This window comes from Hermetia illucens, chromosome 2, assembly GCF_905115235.1.
Source record: "Hermetia illucens chromosome 2, iHerIll2.2.curated.20191125, whole genome shotgun sequence".
Lineage (NCBI taxonomy): Eukaryota > Metazoa > Arthropoda > Insecta > Diptera > Stratiomyidae > Hermetia > Hermetia illucens.
The window spans coordinates 71310427-71336716 of NC_051850.1; the positions used below are offsets into that span (position 1 = coordinate 71310427).

Here is a 26290-nt window from a genome sequence, read left to right on the forward strand (position 1 = left end):
ATGTAGCCATGTGGGTATCAAATGAAAGGTCTCAACTAGTACTTTTCGAAACTGGTACCATATTTGCTATTGGGTGAGACATAGGGGAGTGATTGCTAAAAATGTGACCCCCAAAAAGTGTAACAGGTCTCGTTCTCAGAACCTATCCAACCGAAAAATCTGAAAAAAATCACAGTGGTGCATCTCTACGAAATCTAGGCCTCAAAAAATATCTGGTTCCGATACCTGCACAAATAAAGTTAATAATACCATATTTCCATATTTTAGAAATTTACCCGGCAATCCCCCTTATGCTCATCCCACAAGTACAAAAATGGCATGCGTATAATAAAGAACAGAATGCACGATTTGGCCAAGTTTAAAGAAAATCCAACTATTATTAACAAAGTTATAGGGGGTGAAACTTTACCATTTTTTATGAATTTCGTGCACTCTACAACCTGCATGACGTAGTTTGGAAAAATATGAAGGAATATGTTGGATTTGTAGCTACATACGGATAGGAAAATGCGTGTTGAAATTTCTTACATACGACGAACACAAAACCTTTATAGCAGAAGCGCGAGCTTCCGGTATTCCGACTTTTTCCATATTGGAACAGTGGTAGTTTCTTACCAGTCAGATGGTGTTCTTCCTTCCTGAATAACCCGATTAAAGAATTCACTGAGCCACAGATCTCCCTCCCCATCCCAAGTGTCCTTCCTGCATATATGGGCATCACCACTTAAACTCAACGTGGAACTATGCTACTCACTTCATGCAATGGGATTCACAGGTCCCACCTTTCTACCAAATTTCGAATTAATAGGATCAACTGTCTCTGAGATAATAGGTGACAAACAAACAGACACACAGATAGACAGACGAGCGGACAGACACGCAGATAGTAAATCAATTTTAATAATAATTTGTTTTATACAAAACCTTAAAAAAGAAACCTGAGACAACCAAGAAGCCTTTGAACTCGACATTTCCGACGACTGGCAACGAGGCGTTATCTGCTCCATACATAGAAAGGGGATATCAGCCAGCGCAGCAATTATAAAGGTATCACGTACGTGTGTGTCCTGAGTGGTTAGAGCATAAGGCTGTCTTACGGAAGGTCGCGGCAGTGGGATTTGTATCGTGATTTGACGTCGGATACCAGTCGACTCAGCTGTGAATGAGTACCTGAGTCAAATCAGGGTAATAATCTCGGGCGAGCGTAATGCTGACCACATTGCCTACTACAGTATACTGTAGTGTACCGTTTCGGTCTTGAATGAAATGCTCTAACACACTTGAAGGCCCTGATCCAATATGGATTGCTGCGCCAACGATTATTATTATTATTATTATCACGTACGTATAAGATATTGTCCGTTATCTTGCTAGATCCAAACCATATGCCAAGAATTTTATCGGCCCACACCAAAAAACTTCATTCCAGCAACAGATCAGATTTTGTCCGTGCGGCGAGCGATGGAAAAACCGTTGGAATATAGCTACTCTGAATACCTTCCGCACCTTCAGTTTCAAATACCCTGGTGGCCGGGCCAGCCAGGGTAGACATTCTTCCCGGACTACTCGTGCGACCAAGATACGGACTCAATTTTCAAAATGAAAAAAACGACGATAGAAGAAGAGGGGGTGACGCCAGGCGTATCATCGGAGGACGAGCTGCTGGTATCCAGCCAGGAGACAGTAGCCGTCGAGAGCAGTACACTCGGTGTCAGCGGTAGCACCGCTGTGCTGAAAACAACCGCGGGGACTTCCCGGAGCGAGGCGGCAGACGGACTAATGGTTTCTAGCCTCGAATCCACTGCCGTCAAACTGGGTGTAGCAAGCACTAGACATAGTACTCCTAACCCGAAACCCTCGACGTCGGGGGATCCATCAAAAGTGAAAACCGACAAGAACGTCGGTTGCCGGAAACCCACTAAGAAGCGAAGGTTCATTGATGTCCTGCTCAAGAGTCAGTACCAGAAGACCATGCATATTCTCAGCAAGATTGCTAAGAATATGGAGGCTGGACTGTCGACGAACGGAATGAAAAGAGACCTCCCCAAATACCAGGCAATTGTTGGGAAATATAATAGCAAACGCCTGGCGAACGAGTAGAAGGCAAAATCCATCGCTCTGAAAGGCAATCGATCTCAAGACGAGGTCACAAGTGGAGCAGAGTCGGCAAGAGCTCAGGCGTTAAGCAACATCCGAAGAAAAGTACGCAGCAACAGCCAGCCGACGGGCCACGAATTGCAAAACCCTTTAGCGAGTGGCCAAGAGTGTGGCAAACTAGCGCAGGAGGTGTGGACCAGTTTTGAGGCCAGACTGTCGGAAATAGTCATTGAGCATCTCCTGGACAGCGAAGGCAAACACATGGGACTTATCCCCTGCTTTGATTCCTCTCAGATGGTCCGTGGTTTCCACATCATAGCTTGCGAGGATCAGTTCTCTATGGACTTTCTCGGTTCGTGCGTGGCTAAGATCAGCGACGCCTGGGAGGGCGTAAAGCTCTGACATTCCCTACGACGAGATTCCCAGGAGACCGGTCACTCGCTCCTGGTTGTCGAAGATCCGCATGAATATGGGGAAGATATGAAAGGTTCTATGTTTTTCTTATATAGAAAACTTTCCTTCATCTACTCGTATTTCCATGTTCTTAGATATATGATACATAAGGGGTCCATCATAATTTATTAAATCGTACATACTGGCTTCAATCAGCACCCTTTACCAATGAAGCACCGACGGCGGCGGCAAGTAATAATACTTAAGACTTGTCTTTACTTAAAATCGACGTGTGGACGACGAAAGCTTTCGAACAATGAAGGTCTTTACATGAAAATATTCCGAATGAAACGTTCTTGCAATCGTCCCCCTATAATCTTTCTTCCTTCCATCCAATGAGCACTCGCGAAATCTCGTGGCGTACGGTTTCGGCCCTAATCGAGGTGCAATTTCTCTAGTCGTTCCGAAAAGCTTAAAATAAAAAGCCCCACGTTTGGCGCCATTTATAATGAACGTATGTGTGTAGGATATTTAGAGAGACCATCCGGATTGGCTATAGCCAATCATGAGATCAGAGCTATCCTAACAATAGAATAAATTGAAATACCAGCTTTGGCTAAAGGTTTGTGTTCATCTTGTGCGAGAAATTCTCTATGCATGTTTTCCCATTCATACATATGTAGCTAAAAATTCAAAATATTCCTTGATATATCGAACTTCACCATTCATGTGCGTGCACTTTATACGATAATGACGCCATACACTTTTCAGGTTACGACAAGTAAACGTAAAATACAAAATTTTGACCTTCTGGAACTTTGTTAATAATGGTTGGATTTCTCCCGAAATTGTGTGTTATATTGTTACTTGCAATGATACCAAATTTTGTATTTTTAGGCCGAATTTAAGGGGGGTTTTCGGGAAATTTTCTAAAGTATGGTATTATGCTATTATTAACTTTATTTACGTATGTATCGCAATAGGATATATTTTGAGGTCTAGATTTTGTATAGATTTGTTGGTTGGATAGGTTTCTTTTTGAAGCACGCATTATTAGGCCTCACTTCCCTAAGTTTCACCCAACGTCAGAAAAAAACGATTTTGAGTACTAATCAAGTCCTATCAGTTGGTACCCATAACCATATTCTGGAGAAAAAAAGTTCGCAAATTTTTCGTCACTTTTCCTAGTCCTCTATTAACTCAACCAATAATTATCCTACTCACCGCATGTAAATGGTTTCACACACTATATATTTTTTCCAAAGTTCCTAAGAGTAGGTTTCTGAATCAACTGCGAGAGTCAAACAAAGAAACAGTTAGACATTGAATCGATTTCGACGAGGTTTTGTTTTACACAAAAGCTAATAACTATTATTAACCTTTTCGGGAAGACATCGGAATAAGAGTTTTCATATATAGGGACAGATTTTCCCATTAATTAGCTTCTGAGAATGAGTTTTGCCTTACTTTCAATTTTTTACCTATCTTTTGATTGTGGGAACTGGTTAACAAGAAATTATATTAAAAATTTCAAGAAATTATTTTTCAAGGAACTTTTTCTATCTTGGTAGCGGAATTCGTTGAAACGGAAAAGGAACTGTAACTTACTTTGAGCCTAGTGCAAAAATGTGCCCAGCTGAATGATTGTGCAGTTTTAATTATAAAGCACTAAATTAACAAATAAAAAAAACAAAAAATAGCATGCAGGGTGAGTCACAATTTTCAGGAAAATTCTTAGTCGCGGAACTGCTTAAAGTTAAGTGGCGGACGATTTTGAACAAACTGAATCCATAATGTGTACAAACTGCACATAGCAGCAATTATGCCTCAGGTAATAAAAGCAACCATAATCTCAACTTGTAAGGAAGGCGACTTATTCTTTATAGCAAACCTTTTTAAAATCAGATTACTGACTGTAACTCTGTATACACAGCGGCTACACATAATACAATAAAATTTGGTGGATAAATGCAATCCAGTCATAGGAACGATTTTGTGGAGACTTGAAGGATGAGAATGGCTAATACTCCACAATGCCAATGAAGCGTCCTCCATGCTTAGAGTAAGGACTGGCTTATCAGTTGCGAGCTTTCACCATCGTACACAGCCATAAATAGGCTTTGGTATGTGTGTACACTCCTCAGCAACAGTATCAAGGACTCCCAAAATGCTTGCTTTCTTCAACTTGAGCCAGATTTCCAACATTGCAAGCCGGACATTCTGAGCTTATGGGGTTAGATTGTGAAACTCTGGAAAGCATTCCTTTCCCTCTTGTGGCACCGTACCGTTGTACTCTGGAATGTCTGACAGAAGCAAGCGTGAACCCGGTGTTGGATTAATACTTACGGCGACCTCAAAGTGCGCCCTTTTTACTTGGGAGCTGCTAGTTATAGTTGAGAGGAGGAACTATTGTAATTGTACGTACGGAGTTGTATGCGAAAAAGGGACTATATACTAGAGGGTGTGCTTGCCATTCTTTATTTCAGAAATCCATGATTTATTGATATAGTAACTATTATGAACATACATAACAACGTAAAATATCGAATAAAATAAGACCACATTATAAAGACATTAATTGCATAAAGACATATCCATCTATTTAAATTATTAATTTGATCAAATCGTTATGTATTTCACGTGCTCTTACAACTCATGACGAGACTTGGGCTCTTAACAAGAAGAATTGCGAACTCTTGGCCGCGTTCGAGAGAAGAATCCTCCGAAGAATTTTTGGCCGCTTACATGAGGACGGTAGGCTATGGACTACATAACGACAAAATCTATGAGCGATACCATGACCTTTCGGTTGTGGATAAAATCCGGCTCAATAGGTTAGGCTCAATAGGTCACTTAATCTGTATGGATGAGGATGATCCCACCCGGAATATCTGTGGTAGAAAAAGAAGACGAGGCAGACCCTGCCTAAGATGAAGTGATGGCGTAGGTTAGGACGCAAAACAGCTTTTAGGGATATCGAATTGGTGGACCTCGGCCCAAAACCGAGATGCCTGGAGTTCCTTATTAAGGCAGGCCTAGACCGGATACCGGTTGTTGCGCCGTTGATGATGATGACATGTATATTTTCGTTAGATCAATTTAGATAGGCACATATATATGTATGCATCGTCATGCAGTAATGGACAATGTTTGTTTATTTAGGATCAACACAGTATTTATGTCGTTCATATATACATATGTACATACGTGTACCTTGGATTTTCGCAAAGTATGACTGAATATTTCGTATTGTTACCTATGTACGAATGGAAAATCGTGATAGAGAATTCCTCACATAAAAGCACAGATGAAACATAAAAAGCTTGTCAACAACGGTAAAAAAATGCATAGTAAGAGAAAAAAAATTGAGTATGCCCAAATTCTTGGTAACATACTAAAGAAACATAACTGAATACACGGGCATAGGACAAAAGAAACAAGTCGGAATACCGGAAGCTCGCGCTTCGGGTATAAAGGTTTTGTGTTCACCTTATCTAAGAAATTTCAACGCACATTTTTCTGTCCGTATATAGCTACAAATCCAACATACTCCTTCATATTTTTCCAAACTACGAGACATACGTATATATTACAGCCGTAGATATTACGCTCACCCTAAACAAACAAACTGCCTATTTCCGAATACTGTACACATATATGCACGTATATAAATTGATCGTACCCATATTTCCGATTTACATCTTATATCTATCTGAATTAGGTACCACCCGCAAAGTCCATTAGCACGCATATACTATATACCTACATACACACATGTCTCGTTCGAATAATTGATATTCATATACAAATGACTAAAAAGCTATAACAGACAGACATACCGACAGACAAACAGACAGACAGACGGACAGACAGACATCGAATCGATTCTATTATAATAAGGTTTTGTTTCACACAAAACCTTAAAAATGATAAGCAACTTAAAATGAAAACAAAGTCTATAGACAAAGTCTGGAGCTTCGGGTATAAAAGTTTTGTGTTCATCTTGTATGAGACACTTCTACGCACATTTTTCCATCCGTATGTATAATAGCTACAAATCCAACATTTTCCTTCATATTTTTCCAAACTACAAAATATACTTACATATTACAGGCATAGATATTATCCTCACCCTAAACAAACAAACTGCATAATAACGAATACTGTGCATATAAATGCAGGTATATAAATTGTTCGTACCCATATTTCCGATATACTTAGTGTACAAAAGCATACATATGTATATATATAAGTAGGAATACAGGGATCTGCGAAGCAACCTTAAGAAGGCCATTCGGAGAAGCAAGCGGGAATGCTACCAGAAGCTCTGCATGGAGGCTAATACGAATCCGTGGGGTACAGCCTACCAAGTTGTAATGAAGAAGATCCGCGGGCGAAAATCACCTCAGGTGACATGCCCACGGCTCTTGTTGCAAATAATTACAACTCTTTTCCCGCAGCAGGAGCAGGACGACAGAGAACCCCAACTGGCAGCTCAGCAGGACGTCTTCTCGATCCCTGATGTTACCGAAGAAGAACTTTGGGAAATCTGCAGAGGTATTGGGGACAGCAAGGCTCCGGGATTGGACGGAATTCCGAACGGGGCTCTGAAGGTGGCGGTCAAGGCCAGACCAAGGTGGTTCGCAAGCACATTCGAATCGTGCATGGCGGAAGGGGTGTTTCCCGCCCAGTGGAAGAGGCAGAAACTGGTCTTGCTACCGAAGCCTCGAAAACCACCCGGCGTGCCCTCTTCATATCGCCCTATTTGTCTCTTAGACACCATGGGGAAGATGTTGGAGAGGGTGATAGACAACAGGCTGTTCCCGTTCATCGAGCTTGCGGGTGGTCTTTCAGAGCGGCAATATGGGTTTCGGCGAGCCCGTTCTACGGTCGATGCAGTAGCAAAGGTCGTGGAATTGTCTCGAAATGCATTGGCCATGGGCAAATGCTGTGCTCTGGTGACGCTGGACGTCAAAAATGCTTTTAACTCAGCCAACTGGGGCTGGATTAAGGGCGCTTTGGCCAAACTGGGTGTTCCTAGCTACTTGGCTCGGCTCATCGAGAGTTACTTTTCGGACAGACTTCTCTGGTACGAGACGGACGACGGGCCGAAGGAGTACATTGTGACAGCAGGTGTGCCTCAAGGTTCTGTATTGGGACCGCTGCTGTGGAACATAATGTACGACGGAGTGCTTGGCCTTCGCGTGCCGGAGGAGACAACGCTGATTGGTTTTGCGGACGACTTGGCGGTAGTTGCAATTGCAAAGCATCCCGAGGACGTGGAGCTTTATGCAAATGAAGCCATTCATACCATCAAGTCATGGTTACGAATGGTCAAGCTGGACCTGACGGACGAAAAGACGGAGGCGGTCCTCATTACCAACCGTAGGAAGAACAACACAGTTACCATCCAGGTTGGTAATCGCGAGGTCGTCTCAAAATCGGTTGTCAAATACCTGGGGGTGATGATCGATGTCAAGCTGAGTTTCAAAGGACACTTGGATTATGCGCGAGAGAAGGCAGCAAATGCCAGCTCATCACTTGCGAGGATGATGCCTAACGTGGGAGGGCCGAAGTATAGTCGCAGGCTACTCATCGCGGGAGTGGTGAGGTCGATCCTGCTATACGCGGCCCCTGTCTGGGCGGGAGCGTTGAACCACGCTGTCAACCGGAGGAAGATATGTTCGGCATGCCGGCCAATTGCGCTAAGGGTGTGTAGCGCATTTAGGACGGCGTCGACGGAGGCAGTGTGTGTTATCGCAGGAATGATCCCTATAGATTTTCTAGCGAGCGAAGCACACTGGCTCTACGAAAAACGGAAGGCAAATCCAGCCGAGGTGAATGTGGATTTCCGAAAAGCCATCAGGAGAGAGTTGTGTGGCAAGTGGCAACAACGGTCGGATAACTCCGACAAGGGCAGGTGGACCCATACATTGATCCCGTTTATCGAGAAATGGGTCAACCGAAAGCACGGAGAATTGAATTACCACCTGATACAGTTCCTTACGGGACACGGTGGCTATAGGAAGTACTTGCATCGCTTCGAGTTGGACGAGTCTCCCAACTGTCCTGAATGCGGTGCTACACCCGAGGACCCGGAGCATGTTATGTTCCATTGTCCCAGATTTCTGCAGCAGAAAAGGAGGTTGAACAGCATCTTAGGGGCGGACATCGAGCCCTCCAACCTGGTGGAAGAGATGTTGAAGTCGGAGGAAAACTGGATGGCGGTAAATGAGGCAGTAGCCGTGGTGCAGACAAAACTCCTGGAGTTGGATCGAGCTCGGAAGGCGGCGCGACGGAGACGTGACATGGACGAGCTGATATAGCGAACCAGAGCCTCCCCCGCGAAGTAATACTTCACGGTGGTCCCGCGGGGAGGGGCGGAAGAGTGGGGGTGGTTTTAGTGGGTGTGAATCCCACACACTGCTGCAACCTGGCGCAGCAGCGTCTTTCTAAGATTTCCACCTCCATCCATAAAAAAAAAAAAAATGTATATATATAGTACGTACGTTGAATACCGCTGGTTTAATATATAAATATATCTATCTGCATTAAACACTATCCGCAAATTTCATTAGCACGTATAATATACTTACATACACAGATATGTCTGTCTGAATTTTTATACACAAATAACTAAAAAGCTAAAACAAAATATTTCCTTGTGAACCCCCATCCATATCCGCTGACTTTGTTGTGGTGTTGACGAATTGATATGTTATGATGACATCAAATACGTTGCAGAATGCACGGAATTCACAAAAAAATGCAAAATTCACACTCTATAACTTTGTTAATAATAGTTGGATTTTCTTCAAACTTGACGAAATTTTTAAAACATGGAAATAAATCATTATTGACTTTATTTGTGGAAATATCGGAACCGGATGTATTTCGAGACCTAGATTTCATAGAGTTGCATCAATGTGAATTAACATTCAGAGCCCTCACTCCTCTACCTTTCATCCAATATTAGAAACAAGATCGTTTTCAAAAAATACTAATCGATTTCTGTCATTTGCTACCCCACATGCCCCTATTTGGTGAAAAAATTGTGAATAGGGTTGACAGAAAACCGTGCTCTGGTCGACCTGAAAACCTGTCATTGCTAGACAAGCGAGTCATGGGTAACCTTAAAGAAAGAAAACATTAACATATAAATTGTAATGGAAGTGGTAGTTTCACACAATTCATAAAGAACTCGAAACCTTCTGAAAAGCTATAGAGATAATATATCTCAGGGATCCCAGGGAAAAATACTGTTAGATTTAGCCTCAACTGTAAAATTAGAGGCAAAAGCTAGAACAATTTTGAGTTCTTGCGGCATAAATGATTTGAAAAGCGAACTAGAATATAGGTTATAAAGGCAGTAATAAAACCATTGGTCAACTTCAATTCACTGTCAGAAAAATAGTTCTTCCAGGGAATATAATGACAACATTTTTAGTTTGATTAAGGAACTTAATCAAAAATAAATAGAGAATTAAATGTTTCCGAAGGAGAGAACATTTTTTCAAAAAACTCAACAACAACTACACCTTAACTGCATTTAAAAATAGCTTGAGCAATGAGTTGAAACCAACCATATTCGCATCTATACCTAAAAATGTAGTGGACGCCTCAATTAGCTTAAGAGGAGTATTTAATAGAGAGAGGAATCAAATTATATACTTTAGAAACAATAGGGGTAAAAAATTACAACGATAGAAATAAAACTAATAATAACAAACATAGTAGCCACACTGCAGAAAATCCTAATGGTTCTAATTATAGAGGCAATAATAGAGGCAATCAAAGCGAGAACTCACTCGGAAAGATTGGTATGAACATTGTAGTCAATGGTAAGCGACCAAAAGGCCAGTCGAAACAAAATTGGCTTGATACGCTAGATGATACGCAATTCCGCGCATCCAGATCAGGCTTTTGATAAAACAAAATGGTGAAACTGACTTCGCCTGTGAAGGGGGCAAAGACTGACGAAAAAGATGAAGAAGAAAGGCAATCAAAGAGCTAATCATAGAAGAAAACGCAATCATAATAGCAGACATCATAATAATAGCTTCCGTAATAATTGTAGAATCAACCAAAATTGTGTTAGGTACCGAAATGAAAATTTGGTGCAGGAAAACTCGCAAGCTCGGGAGGGAGCCAAACCAAACCAATAAATAAACCCTTCAGACATAAAACAATTTTTGGAGTGGCATCAGTGGATGTAACCAATTTCATTAACCTTAGATATTTAAACAATCATTTAAGTTTTCTCTAAGTAAAAAAAAGTTTGTCATTGAATACAGCAATTGATAATTCCAATAGCGTACAAGCATCTAGTATTTCAAACGAATTATTCACACTATATGGTTCTATGAATATGTCTTTTGACATATTCGACAACAGTATTAACAATAAATTTCAAATTATAGAAGGCAATTTTCTTTAAAAACTGACGGAATAGTAGGACGTCGTCGTATAGTTCAGTAATTACATAGTTCCAAATATTGGAATTGCCCACTAATTAGGCTGCACAACTAAAAAATATTGAATCTGATATTGAACCTTTCAACAATTACATTTTAAAAAATTAAAACAAAAATGTTAAATCACTTTTATAAAGGTTTCAGATAAAACACTCGTTTGCATGAAAAATTATGGATGACCATTATCTCAATTAAAAGAGATTGCAATAATTGAGGATTCTGTTTGTTCATATAAATCACCACTACTTGTTGTGACAAAAAAGACCGACCGCGACAAAAAGAAATGGGGAGTTGTTGTAGACTTTAGACAATTGAATACAGAAATAACTAGAATCGAGTGTTTATTAGATAAATTAGGTTGAGCTAAATATTTTTCAACCCTGGATATGACAAGTTCATTCCATCAAATTACGTTAGATAAAAGTTTCCGCTCCAGGTTGGAGGTTGGGTAGGATTGACAACCCTACACGGAAAACATGCTACGAAGCCACAAAAGAACTGTTGGACTGGATTCACAACACAACAACGATTTGCGCATTTTCTCATGGAACGTGCGCTCCCTCTACAGAGAAAGAGCCCAATACAGGGCTGATCTAACAGTGTTGCAGGGGATGCGTTGGGCAGGGACAGGTATACTGAAGAAGAGCCATTTCATCATATATTATAGTGCTCATCCATTAAAACATGTGTTCAGAGTTGGTTTCTTAGTTAGCCAAAAAAAGAAACCTGCTGTTATCGGCTTTAAGAACAGTCAAGGCAGTGGAGGGGACCCTCGCAGGTATGATATCAAAATCATATTTGGGGATTTTAATAGCCAAATAGGGAGCGAGCCCTTATTCAGGCAATACATGGCTTACATAAGGATACTGCGAATTATTCAAATAGTAGTATCCCACGAAATGGTTGTTGGAAATACCTAGTTTGTGCGGAAAGCGGTCCATAGACAAACGTGCACGTCGACAGACGGGACCACTTTCAACCAAATTGACCAATGTTGAACTAACGCCATCATCTTTCAGCCTTGATGAATGTCAGAACATACAGGGAAGTTAATATAGACTCGGATCGCTATCTTGCTGGCATGGTGCGCCGGGCTAGAATAACAACATCACCTAGAATCCCCTCTGACAATCAGGTCAGAGTTAACACTAAAGACACTAAACAAAATTGGCTTGATACGCTAGATGATACGCAATTCCGCGCATCCAGATCAGGCTTTTGATAAAACAAAATGGTGAAACTGACTTCGCCTGTGAAGGGGGCAAAGACTGACGAAAAAGATGAAGAAGAAAGGCAATCAAAGAGCTAATCATAGAAGAAAACGCAATCATAATAGCAGACATCATAATAATAGCTTCCGTAATAATTGTAGAATCAACCAAAATTGTGTTAGGTACCGAAATGAAAATTTGGTGCAGGAAAACTCGCAAGCTCGGGAGGGAGCCAAACCAAACCAATAAATAAACCCTTCAGACATAAAACAATTTTTGGAGTGGCATCAGTGGATGTAACCAATTTCATTAACCTTAGATATTTAAACAATCATTTAAGTTTTCTCTAAGTAAAAAAAAGTTTGTCATTGAATACAGCAATTGATAATTCCAATAGCGTACAAGCATCTAGTATTTCAAACGAATTATTCACACTATATGGTTCTATGAATATGTCTTTTGACATATTCGACAACAGTATTAACAATAAATTTCAAATTATAGAAGGCAATTTTCTTTAAAAACTGACGGAATAGTAGGACGTCGTCGTATAGTTCAGTAATTACATAGTTCCAAATATTGGAATTGCCCACTAATTAGGCTGCACAACTAAAAAATATTGAATCTGATATTGAACCTTTCAACAATTACATTTTAAAAAATTAAAACAAAAATGTTAAATCACTTTTATAAAGGTTTCAGATAAAACACTCGTTTGCATGAAAAATTATGGATGACCATTATCTCAATTAAAAGAGATTGCAATAATTGAGGATTCTGTTTGTTCATATAAATCACCACTACTTGTTGTGACAAAAAAGACCGACCGCGACAAAAAGAAATGGGGAGTTGTTGTAGACTTTAGACAATTGAATACAGAAATAACTAGAATCGAGTGTTTATTAGATAAATTAGGTTGAGCTAAATATTTTTCAACCCTGGATATGACAAGTTCATTCCATCAAATTACGTTAGATAAAAGTTTCCGCTCCAGGTTGGAGGTTGGGTAGGATTGACAACCCTACACGGAAAACATGCTACGAAGCCACAAAAGAACTGTTGGACTGGATTCACAACACAACAACGATTTGCGCATTTTCTCATGGAACGTGCGCTCCCTCTACAGAGAAAGAGCCCAATACAGGGCTGATCTAACAGTGTTGCAGGGGATGCGTTGGGCAGGGACAGGTATACTGGAGAAGAGCCATTTCATCATATATTATAGTGCTCATCCATTAAAACATGTGTTCAGAGTTGGTTTCTTAGTTAGCCAAAAAAAGAAACCTGCTGTTATCGGCTTTAAGAACAGTCAAGGCAGTGGAGGGGACCCTCGCAGGTATGATATCAAAATCATATTTGGGGATTTTAATAGCCAAATAGGGAGCGAGCCCTTATTCAGGCAATACATGGCTTACATAAGGATACTGCGAATTATTCAAATAGTAGTATCCCACGAAATGGTTGTTGGAAATACCTAGTTTGTGCGGAAAGCGGTCCATAGACAAACGTGCACGTCGACAGACGGGACCACTTTCAACCAAATTGACCAATGTTGAACTAACGCCATCATCTTTCAGCCTTGATGAATGTCAGAACATACAGGGAAGTTAATATAGACTCGGATCGCTATCTTGCTGGCATGGTGCGCCGGGCTAGAATAACAACATCACCTAGAATCCCCTCTGACAATCAGGTCAGAGTTAACACTAAAGACATCCACAGCAGAGGTCCAGGAGATGAAGCATCAACAAATAATCTTCACAACCACCTGAAGAACGTTATCATTGATACGACCACAAACATACTTGGCCCCAGTTGCAAAAAAATTGGAACAGTTGGAACGACTTGTTCGACGATGAATATGAGCTACCAACGAAATGAAAGAATGCTCCATATCGAGTAATGTAGCATTCTCAGCAAACGCGGGTACGCGCGGAGACTTATCACGTCGAGTGGTGAAGCGACTTCACAAAAAGGAACCCTAGAAGAACCAATAGGTCTGTGAACTCGAAAAGTTCAGGGAGCAACCGCACCAGGCGCGGAAGTTTTACCAAGAAGTCAGCAGAATGACGAACCACTCTCATGCTCCCGAGATAAAGGGAGAAATCTGATTTGCTAACGAATGGGCATATCGAAGCGATGGTTTGCGTATTTTGATGAACTGCTCAACAACCAAAATATCGGCGAGTTCCCGCCAACCATAATTTCTCCTATCTAGGAGATTAAGAGAATGTAACTTGAAACTAAATCCAAACAAATGTTCATTCTTAAAACGTCAAGTTATTTATTTAGGTATTCGTACAGATCCTGTAAAAACAAAACAGTTGAACAATATCCTACACCGAAAAATGCAGACGAATTATTATAGAAGATTCATACCAATTTTGCCGAATTATCAAAATATTTGAATAGTTTAGTAAAAAAAGGTATTTAAGCTTTGAACATATATGCACGTATATAAATTGATCGTACCCATATTCCTGATTTACATCTTATATCTATCTGAATTAGGCACTGTTCATTAACACGCATATACTATATACCTACATACACACATGTCTGTTTGGAGTAATTGATATTCATATACAAATTACCAAAAAACTAAAACAAAATAAATCTTTGCGACCCCATTCATAAGAACTCATTTCGTTGTGGTATTGACGAATTGATATCTGATGATGATACAGATAGTAGAGTGCACGAAATTCACAAAAAATGGAAAAGTTTTCCCCCCATAATTTTGTTAATAATAATTGGATTTTCTTCAAACTTTGCCAAATCATGCACTATGTTCTTCATTACACGCATGCCGAATTTTGTACTTCTGGGATGAACAAAAGGGGGGGGGGGGGGGTCCGGGAAAATTTCTAAAATGTGGAAATATACTATTATTAACTTGATTTGTGCAGATATCGGAACCGGATATATTTTGAAGCCTAGATTTCGTAGAAATACAACACTGTTATTTTTTTCATATTTTTCGGTTGGATAAGTTCTGAGAACGACACCTGTTACACTTTTTGGGGGCCATATTTTGAGCCCTCACTCCCCTATGTTTCACCCAATATCAGATATTGAACCAGTTTCGGAAAGTACTAATTGAGACCTTTCATTTGATACTCCACATGGCAAAATTCTGTGGAAAAAAAATTTGCACCTTCCATTCACATGTATGGGGAGCCCCCCTTAAACTTAACACAAAATGGCGCCACTTACTGCATGTAAAGAGAACACCAGATTACATACTCTCACCAATTTTCATGACAATCGGTCTAGCGGTTTCCGAATAATTCGGGTGTGACAGACAGACAAACAGACAGACAGACAGACAAACAGACAGACATCGTCTCGATACACACAAAACCTTAAAAACAAATTCATAGATTTACATGGTTTAAAATATCCAGATTTTTCAAAACTTTTCATCCTAATAACCGAAGTTGAATATGATCGAAGGAGTTACACATTCGATTTTCGATCTGATTACAATGGGTCCTGGCTTCGTAGGGCATGTGTTCCTGCTGTGCCTGTCCCTAGAGAAGTCAGTTATGGATTTTGACAGTACGCTAGTATGGAAACTTCGTAACATCGTTCCTAGGGCTTATGTATTTTGACTTGAACGATGCGAGCTTTGCATCTCTTTAGTAAAGAGCAATAATTTTTTTGTTTGTAAAGAATATATCGAAAAAAATGTGCAAGGATGTTGGGTCATATTTAGGATAATTACGCTATTCTTTCATTTCATTCTCTTCAACACATCATTTTTGGATGTGGACAAATAAATGAGAACAAACAAAATTACATTAAAATTTTGCTATTTTCAATTTATTTATTTAAACTGCTGGTATGTTCGACTAAAGTACAAATATTATTATACAAATTGTTGTCTAGATGGTAAGCACTAAGCATTCCTCGCCAGAGGAAAGACGGTGATATCTTCTGTTACCAATTATTTCGAAATGACCTCTTGTTCCGCTTAAACCAATCGATGATAGAGAAAGACACAACAAAAACCATAGAAAACTTCTGACCGTTGCGTTAATTCATTGAGGGATAGAATTTCATGTCTTCGAGAAGTGTTGTTGACAATATAAATAATGTGGTGTCTTCTAGGATGGTTCCGAAACGATTATAGGTAGAAGGAATAGCTGAGTGAGGGCCTTTGCTTACGCCAAGGATACCACATCGATGAAAAAGAATTGGCTAGATAAACTGTCTGGATTTTGCAAACAAGAAGAGCACCTAAGAAAGAAAAGGCAGACTCGTCACCGGAAATCATTAAACAAGGTCCCAGCATCTAAGCGAAAAACGCAATGAAATTGAAAGTAAAATTTCCTCTGTCGATTAATATTAGGGGAATCGATAAGCACAAAAAAGTTAAAAGCATACTGTTGGCAGCCATGATAAAGGGGTACTCAATATTTTCTCTAAACAACAATGCTTGGAAAGTACACACTATAATCGCGAATAACTATAGGGCCATCTCGAGCATGGAAAAAATCCAACAGTACACGTATGAAGACAACAACAACACACCAGGTTATAACTAGGGAGCTGCACTCAACTTGCCAAAAAGACGACATTGTAGAAGACATAACGCAAAAGGGGTTTAAGATCCTAGACGGCGTGAATATATTGAAATAAGTCGAAAACCCGAAGCTAGACGCTTCAGGTATAATAAGTTTTGTGTTCAAGAGTATTTATACCAGTTTCGTAGAAGTCCAATTTTCAGGGGTTGGTAAACTCATTGAAGGCAATTTTGATGACCTCTCCTTTCCCCAATTGTTATTCCGCCAAAAAATTATCCAAATGCTTAAAAAAGTGGTAGTCGGTTGGCGAAAGGTCCAGTGAATATGGTAGATGAGGCAGAGTCTCATACTGCAATTCGTTCAACTTTTGAACCGTTGTTCTGGAAACATGAGGTCGGGCATTGTCGTGAAGGAGTATCACAGCATCGCTGTTGACCAATCTCGGCCGTTGAATACTCAATTTTTGGTGCATTTCCTCGAGTTGGGCACAGTATTTCTGTGCATTTATCGTTTCTCCAGGTGTCAAAAAATAATAGTGAATAACTTCAGCTGTAGACCACCAAACAGTCACCAATACCTTCTTTAGATGGAGGCTCGGTTTCGGCATATGCTTCGGTGGCTCATCAGCATCTAGCCATTGTGCTGATTGCCGACGATTGTCGTATAATATCCACCTTTTATCACATGTCACTATTCTGTGCAAAAAGGGATCGGTTCTGTTGCGGGTGAGTAGAGAACTGCAAATTTCTATTCGAAACGTTATGATTTGCTCCGTAAGGGCATGCGGAACCCATTTGCCGAGCTTTTTCACCTTTCCAAGTTGTTGCAAGTGCCGGGAAACTGTCGAATAGTGTACGGCCAGTTTCTCTCTGTTATCAATGCCCCTCACAGACTGACGTGTGTCGGATTCGACTAGCAAACGCAGCCCGTCGTTGTCAATCGTCGCCTGACCGCAATTTTTCGAACCACCGTCGAGTGGTTTGTTAGGTTACCGTATCAGCTCCTAATGCGCTGGTTATGTTCTTGGTTACCTCCGCCGCTTTATAACCGAGTTTGAACTCATACAGAAAAAGTATACGTTCTTGGATCCCTTTTTGCATATACTGTATGCGTGAAATTTCATAGTTCCCATATGTCCACGAAATTTTGTTTGAATGGGTGCAGCCGTGCGTTTGACAGAAGGACAGATAGTGAATCGATTTTAATAAGGGTTTGTTTTACACGAAACTTTAGAAATAAAAAAGATTCCAATAAAAAAGGAGAAACCATAATCAGTAAGTGAGGACTCCCACTATTCATGCAACAAACAAACAAAACAAAAACAAACAAGTTTTTGACAAAGTTAAGGAGTATAACCTAAAGAGACAAAAACATAACAAGAAAAGCAAATGACAAATGTCTTCATACTTAGAAAATAGACATATGCCTTATCCTAGAAAGTCTCCTCACGGAGTCCACGAACGTTAAAGAAGATGTGAGATACCATGAAGAACAGAAAATCGAAAATGAAAGAATGCAGCTTGTATAAAACTATTAGAAAAGATGTAAAGATCTCTTCAGTATACTGTCCACCCTGATCGGAATACCGGAAGCTGGATGATTCGGTTATAAAAAATTTGTGTTCATCTTGTACTTGACATGTTTTTCCACGCATACACTGTTAAAAGTCCAAAATAATCCTTGATATATCTCAAAGTCTCAATTTCAGAATAGATTCCGTGTGATAGACGGACATACAGACAGACGGACAGGCAGGCATTGGATCGATTTTAATAAGGTTTTCCTTCACACAAAACCTTAAAAAGAAGATTTCGCTCGACTCTTTTAGGTCATCAGAAGCTGCTTCAATTTAGGAGATGACTTTAATGTACAAAATGGATTCTGGGGATTTGGATTAACAACACCTAGAGACAGGCATTACTCAATACACCGTGTAAAATTGAATTGAGGCTAACGCTGCTTCCAGGGCAAAGATGAGGCAGTATCTGATGAAGCATAGTGATTGAAAAATAGTTTATTTCTGTGAAATCTTTCGATATTGATCGATAAAGTTAACATCACGGGTAGTTGTATGACTTTTAGAAATACGAGATGTGCTCTCCGGGTTTCTCCGCTCTTTTACAAAAGAGCTGATTTGTAATCTAACTAAAAACTAGAATTTTCTGATAACATGAGTAATCATGTACGATAATACCACTGTAAACAGGCACCTACACCCGGGGATAGGATCTTTCGGTCTGCAGGATAGTATGATGCTTGATATTTACACTGCAGGAACTAATTTCATTTAAATTGCTTCCTGGGAGTTTATAAGTCGGTTGAGGACGAGCGAAATCGTGTCTTCATTAGAATGGCTGCTTCATTTTTTGTAGCTAATTTTTGCATATTTTCGAACTTTTTAGGGGATGGGACGTTCATCCACCATTATAGCAGTGGCAATTTCTTTCATCATAGATGCTACACATACGAAATTTTAAGGAAAGGAATGAAAGTGTTTTTTTGCTTACCACAAATTCATTAGCGGTTTTGGCCGAATACGCATTAGAATAATAGCATTTTCTTTTGCACTGGCAGCTGCAAAATAATACGTAAATTAAAAGGAAGGTAAATGCACCAGCCAGCGTCTTCTTTTTCGTATATAAGATTTACTTCACAAAATTCGCTGCATTTCCAAATTTATGGGCGCAAAGTTCGAAAAGTTCGGCATTTACTTGACAGCAAATTAATATTAAACTCACCTGAATAACACTTTCTTCCACCGGATAGTTTCGTTGTTAATAAGGGCGACTCGCGTCTTTTGGCCGCTTCAATTGAACTTTTAGCCTCTTCATGCCTATCTGAAAACCGTTCATTGCCTGGATTGCAGCCTGAGCGCTGGCAGGGTTGTCGAACGACACAAAACCTTAAACATGAAAAAATTAGCAGATGAGTGGAATATCTAATTACATTACATATTTCAGTAGTAGTGGGAATCAATTAAACAAATTTTTAAAAAATGTTTAAGGAAGAAAACGGATAATCGAAATCTTTGATTGCTCCGCTTATTAGGACATTTTTACATTTCTTTTTCTTTACTTAATCGATAGAATATAGTCTGAAGAATCATTTCTCAAAATTTCAACTCGAAACTCACAATAATTTTTTTTGAAATATTTTTTTGAAGGCAAGTAAGGAAATTTACATTTTTCATATGCATTGTTATTGTGACACCACGTTTTTCCGGAAACTTTTTAAGATTGCTTTACTTTACAGTGGTGTTCAAAAGTTAGTTACGACTAACAACTAACAATTGAAACTAATTCATTCTAAAATCAGTTGGGACTAACAATTCTGTTATCAATTTGCAAATAAGCAGCTAATTTTTAAAGTTTTGTGTAAAACAACGGCGCGAGTCCTGTAACATTTATTCTGAAAAGACCCCGGCAACCCCGTTTGCTAATTACCGCGCGGGCGAGAACAATACTCTACCCTCTTCCCCAAACAACTGTGAAGGCAAAGTAAAGTGCCCATGCCCCCTGTCCAGTGCACCAGCATTTGTGCATAGTCAAAATATCCCTTATATGACACCTAACCATTACAAATTCTTCTTTCAGCTCACGTCACTACACATTCCAGCTGATTCATTCAAAATATTTAGTTGCATTAATGCTGCAATTGATTTATTCAAAATATTCAGCCGCAACTAACTTCGTGAATTTCCTATTCACGTTTTCCCATTCATATATACCCCAATTCAAAATATTTCTTGATATTACATATGTATGTAATTCCAAACTCCAACCGCGCCGAATCACGCTCGGAATGGGGTGTGTTTTGAGGCCTAGATCTCGTATAGATTCACCTTTCTGATTTTTTTTCATATTGTTCGGTTGGATAAGTTCTGAGAACGAGACCTGTTATACATTTGGAGCTCTCGCTCCCCTATGTTTCAGCCAGTATTGAAAATATTATCAGTTGGAAAGGTCTAATTGCATTCTTTCATTTGATATCCCTAAGGATCATATTCTGTGGAAAAAGATACACCCCTCTTTCACATATATGGGAAGCCCCCCTTAAACTCAACAGAAAATAGCGCCACTTACTGGATGTAAAGGATTTGTCCTAACTTCTTTATTTATAGTATTATAGTTATACTAGCTTAAATGGAAATCCCCTCATTGAACAAATACCTCAAATACCTGAAACCAAAGATATATATCTATACGAGTATATAGATACAAATCTTTCATAACTTTTAGATAATGAACATTATTGTTTTCTGTTAACTTTGGTTCACTGGAAGATACCATTAACGCTTGAGTCGGAATACCGGAAGCTCGGCGCTTCAGGTAAAAGATTTTGTATTCATCGTATGTGAGCAACTCTCTATGCACGTTTTCCATTTGTACATAACTAAGAATATAAAATATTCCTTCATATTTTGCCAAACTACATATCAAAGATAGTTATCGTTCCGGCAGCTGCAACGTAGATCAGGCTGTGAACCTTTGTAGCGGTAATCTCGCTAGCCAAACTATCAGCCAAAATTCTGTCAACGGCAGCAATGATGTTAGTAGTTGCCGAAGTAAACTTCAGCTTTAGGATCTTTGGCCTAGCGTCTGGGAGAATCTCAGCATACTCAATGAATGCGACCTGGAATGCGGTCAAAGCCTCATTATAAATTGGGTCGGCATCCCCAGTCACTAAGCTAGCTTAAGTACTGAGGAAGAGAGTAAGTAGCTTTCGAAATACGTATTTACTAACTATTAAAATATATTGTAGTAGGAGCAAGCTCTAGATAGCTTTAGCTTTTATTTTTATATACATATCAAAGTTATACGTAAATATTGTGTTCATACTAAATAGACAAACATTGATCGAACGAGCCTTGGCGCATTCCCACTTTATTCTATGTACAAAAGCATGCCTTACATACGTACATGCATGTCCAACTTATTGAACACTACCCGTAAACTCCATTAGCAAGTACATATAGCTGTCACCGGTAACTGATACTGACATTCAAATAACTAAAGCTAAAAACCCAATTGACCCCATGGACCCCGCCGTTCACATGAGTTCACTTTATATGATCATGACTTCATACGCATCTTAGAGTGGAATAAATTCGGGCGAAAGGCAGAAATTTAACTTTCAATAACTTTGTTAATAATAGTTATGCAGCATGGGAGAAAATACAATCTTTGCATTTGGAAATTTATTACTTCCAAACAGCTCCCTCCATTTATACAAATTGACATTCATATTTTAGAGTGAAGTCTTCATCCAGTGTTTTTCTCCCCTAGCTATCATAATTTTTGAATTACTGCGATTTTAGTATTTTAGAAAGGCACTTTTTTTTAAAAAATTAAAATTAAAATGTCTAAATGGCACCTGAAAGAGGTCAAAGCTCGAAAAAAAAATTACTTTATATTTTTTTACTTAGAATTACATGGTGAATCACCTGATATACCTTTTGTTCTATTGTATATTAAGAATGAATTATAAATGCAAAAGTTAATTTTTGGTGAATGAAAATAAGAGGTTAAATTGTAAAAAAGAAATGCATGTGTATGTATTTATATCAGATATCATTATCTAGGAAGCTGCTGAGATCTGCAATTCAGAAAATGAGAGATTGAAGAGTTTAGTAGTTTACCACGATATCAGGGAATTATTATCTACAATGGAAATTTTCGTTACTGTTAATGAAGCGCATTTAGCTGAACCCATTTCCTTGTTTTTTCTCAGAACTAAGTTCTTAGTGGTCGGATAGCTGAGTGGTTAGAGCACAAGGCTGTCATACGGAAGGTCGGGGTTCGAATCTCACTTGGTGGCAGTGGGATTTGTATCGTGATTTGTCGTCGGATACCAGTCGACTCAACTGTGAATGAGTACCTGAGTAAAATCCGGGTAATAATCTCGGGCGAGCGCAATGCTGACCACATTGCCTCCTACAGTATATTGTAGTGTACCGTTACGGTCTTGAATGAAGTGCTCTAACACACTTCAAGGCCCTGATCCAATATGGATTGTAGCGATAACGATTATTATTATTAAGTTCTCAGTTGTTATTCTTTCAAATAAAATTGACAATAGTATATTACCATATTTTTTATTAATAGACTTTGAAACTTAAATACTTTTTTAAAAGAAATACGCATCCAGCTTCCAGTTTTCCGACTTGTTTTAAAATTATTTGAAGTACTTTTTGCATCCAATTTAATTTATTCTACACTATGCGTGTATATGTAGGGGTAAAGCGTCAACCTCTAAGCACTCAGACCTTAATGTATTGTACTCGACACAGTAAAATTAGTTGAGCATAGCGTTTTTTGGTTTACAGTATGCAAATTCTTGAAAATAATAATATACTAGTATTTATTTCTATATACACATTAATTCACATTTTAACATTGGTTATTATAATTGAAATCGGTTGGTGTAATCGACAAAATGAAATGAATTGGCTTTCAAAATAACCGGCATCTTGAAATTTTTGTCAAATAAACGAGTTTTGAAGAGTTGAAAAGGAAGGAAACGAAACAAGTGGGAGTACTAGAAGCTCGGCGCTTCGGGTATAAAGGCTTTGTGTTCATCTTATTTGAAGAACTCCTCATGCACATTTTTCCATTCCTTCATAACAATAAATTCAAAATGTTCTTTATATATTGCCAAACCCCAAGATATAAATCTGTACATACATATTAAGGACATAAGTATTTTGCTTATCTGAAATAAATAAACATTTTATACTGTCATGTACTGATGTATATATTGTAGTGACCGCGGCTGCGCGACGGGAGCGGAATTTCATTCGGCTCTTTCTTAATCAATTTGCTTAAACAATGCATTTAATAGTGTGCAATTGCCTTAAAGTTCGCCGCAGATTGCACATTATTCAATGTATTCAAGCGAATTGATCTTGACAGGAGGGGAATGATTTGCCGCATCCGCAGGCGCATGCGTATGTTGCCGCAACATTGCCTAGCGAGTGAGAAAGGCTATGTAGCGGGAATAGAAGCGGTGCATGAAAAGGCAGCGAGAATGTTGCTGGGAGGAGGTTTTTGGCGGGAAGAAAAAAACGGGGGAGTTTTGTTGGAGATCTAGAGGCGAGTGGTTGGAGGAGATTTGGATGGGATTTTGAGGAGTTGAGTGGAGTGGAAGAAGGAGGAAAAGGCAGCAGCGAGTTTTTTTTCTTCTTGAGCGAGAGAATCTAGGAGGAGAAGGGGAATTTTGAGGAAAGAGGAGTTTTGGTTGAAGAGCTGTAAGAGCGGTTTGAAGAACTTCTTGGTGGAGGCGGAAGTTTTTGGAGCTTGAGAAGGTCTAGTGAACTTAGCGAAGGAAGGTGAAGTAATGGCAATTGATTCGCCATAAAGATGCAAAGGCAACTGGATAACTTTTCACCCGAAAGCAAAAATTAGAAAGGTAATAAAACATAACTGACTTAAGGAAGAGATCGGTGAAGTGTTTCGCTAATGATGTGATCAGACGAACAATATAAATACATTTATCTAAGAAATCTTTGAAAAAGTTGTACCTATATTCGGAACTAAAAAAAAAGAAAGTGAAACAGAAAAGCTGTAATTAACATATTATCATTGAATACTTGACATAATTTGTTGTTTTTCTTTTAGAACCTGTTATACCAGCCGTTAACCGAGCTCGGCGTGACGACTAGAGTAAGTAATTGATTGAACTTTTCTTTTATTTTATTTTATTTTATTTTCTTTTTTTTTTTATTTTTAATATTTTTCATATGCCTTATTATCTCCTTTTTGAATTAGTATAATTGGTTATTTTATTGTTAACTTTGTGTTAATAGATAATATCCTAGAATTTTTTTATAAATAATGAATTTTGCGTAATCGGAAGTAGTTTGAGGACTCCCTCTCCTTAGTTCCTCCTTACTCCCGCGGAATTCTTACAGAAGGGACATCCTCTAAAAGAATAACTGGCCGGAGGATGTCGAGGAAGGGTGGGAACCTCACCGGCCGCGCCTCGTCCAAGATCTGAGGCGGAGGGGACGGCAATCGGGAAGGTGATCCGTCGTGGATTTTCCACTACTTGATCGCGGCACTCGGGTCCGGAGACAAACGGCTCCACGCGCGCGGTCGAGCCGTTTTTTTTTATTTTTATTTTCCAATTTAGCTCGCGTTCTGGTTTTATTCGATAGGCCGTCGCGAATTCTTACGTAAAATTCGATCTTAAAATCCGGTGCGGACCCACGCACCGGTAAAGACACGTTATTTTTAGTAATGAAGCGTGAGGGATCAAAGCGCTCAAAGGACCCCCCCACATTCCCGAGCCTGGCTAGCACAGAGGCGTGCAAGAACGTGTCGACCGAGAGCTTTGATAGAGCTGCAATCTTCGTGGGCGGACCTTCACGGTCAAATTTTGCCAAATTGTTTAGTTTTTTTGGGATAGCTCTGCCTTCTAGGTCGTTATCGGCCACTCAAGGGATCGACTTGATCTCATATCTCCATAAGTATCATTATCAATGGCGCCCAACGTGGGGCACAACATTTCCTGGATTCAGGCATAATTTATTATTTACAGGTTTCCTGAATCATGTGGAAGATAGCCTATTCCGGCTCACAACTTCGTTTGGTGGTGTCGGATAGAGAATCAATAGATTCTCAATATTGTTCCCGGCTAGGCTCCACGTACACTTGTCTTCAGATTTCTAGTTTTAGGTTTCACGCCTTTTTCCCCGGAAGCAAGTGTTCCTAAGCCTCAATTTCCTTTCCCACCTTGTAACGTAGAGTTTCCTGCCCTATCCTTGGTAGAATACCAAAAGAGCTAGTCGTTTGTTGTGTTTGTCTTGAGACTTAACGTCTCGTAGGTGATTGCCTCCCAGAAGTCTCTGGATCTACGGGCCTTTGCGGCTATAAGCTGAAAGGTATTGCCGTCCGAGCTTCTGAGGAGTGTCCTTCCCTACCTTTATGTGAAACGACTATCTCTTCGTTTCGGAATTTTGAAGAAAATTAAATATTCTTTCTTCTTCGTAGGGATGAAGTGACGGGTGAGATGGATCCTTGATGGAATACGGAGGTAGTCGGCTATATGCTGTGCCGTTCCGTCCTCAATGATTCATCTTCATTTTGTTCTCTGACTCCAGACGAGGAAGATTGAATTCTCGCGATCCCTTTTTGGTTTGTTCTTTTATTTAATATTCTGCGACGGGGAGCAACTCGATTGTTGTCTCTTCATGATGAAAAACACTGTGTGTGGAAGTTTTCTGCACACAGATGTGAGAAAAATTTATGAGGTTGGGATGGCATTTTGGTCATCCGAGAGTTTTGCGGGAGTTAAATATGGAGTTGAAAATTTGGATAGAGAGGAGTCCTCATAATTCATTTTTTTTTTCTTTTTTCGTTCTTGTTTTTCACTATTTTCTTTCTTTTGCCTTGTTTTTTTTTGCTTCTTTTTCTTTTCGATTTCATTCAATTATTTTAAATTTTGTTTTGCTTTCTTTTATATATTTCGTTTTTTTTTTTCTTTCGCATTCTTTTTCCTTTTTCTTTTTTTTTTCTTGGACTTCCTTTTGGTCGTTTCCAATTTTATTTTTGTTAAATTTCTTTAACGATATGTCACAGCAACGAGA

General features: G+C 39.3%; 1 protein-coding gene across 16 annotated transcripts in view; it reads right to left on the reverse strand.

Annotated features, from left to right (window-relative positions):
* Positions 1 to 26290, reverse strand: part of LOC119648834 (CUGBP Elav-like family member 4) — a 666752-nt gene that overhangs the window by 51814 nt on the left and 588648 nt on the right. For 15 of the 16 annotated variants that reach the window (XM_038050698.1, XM_038050701.1, XM_038050699.1 and 12 more), the window contains one exon: positions 19443 to 19606. In XM_038050698.1, the coding sequence (XP_037906626.1) occupies positions 19479 to 19606 (128 nt within the window). In that variant the 3' untranslated portion in view covers positions 19443 to 19478. Of the gene's footprint in view, positions 1 to 19211; positions 19279 to 19442; positions 19607 to 26290 lie in introns of all 16 variants that reach the window. The other variant, XR_005249062.1, reaches the window with a different exon arrangement.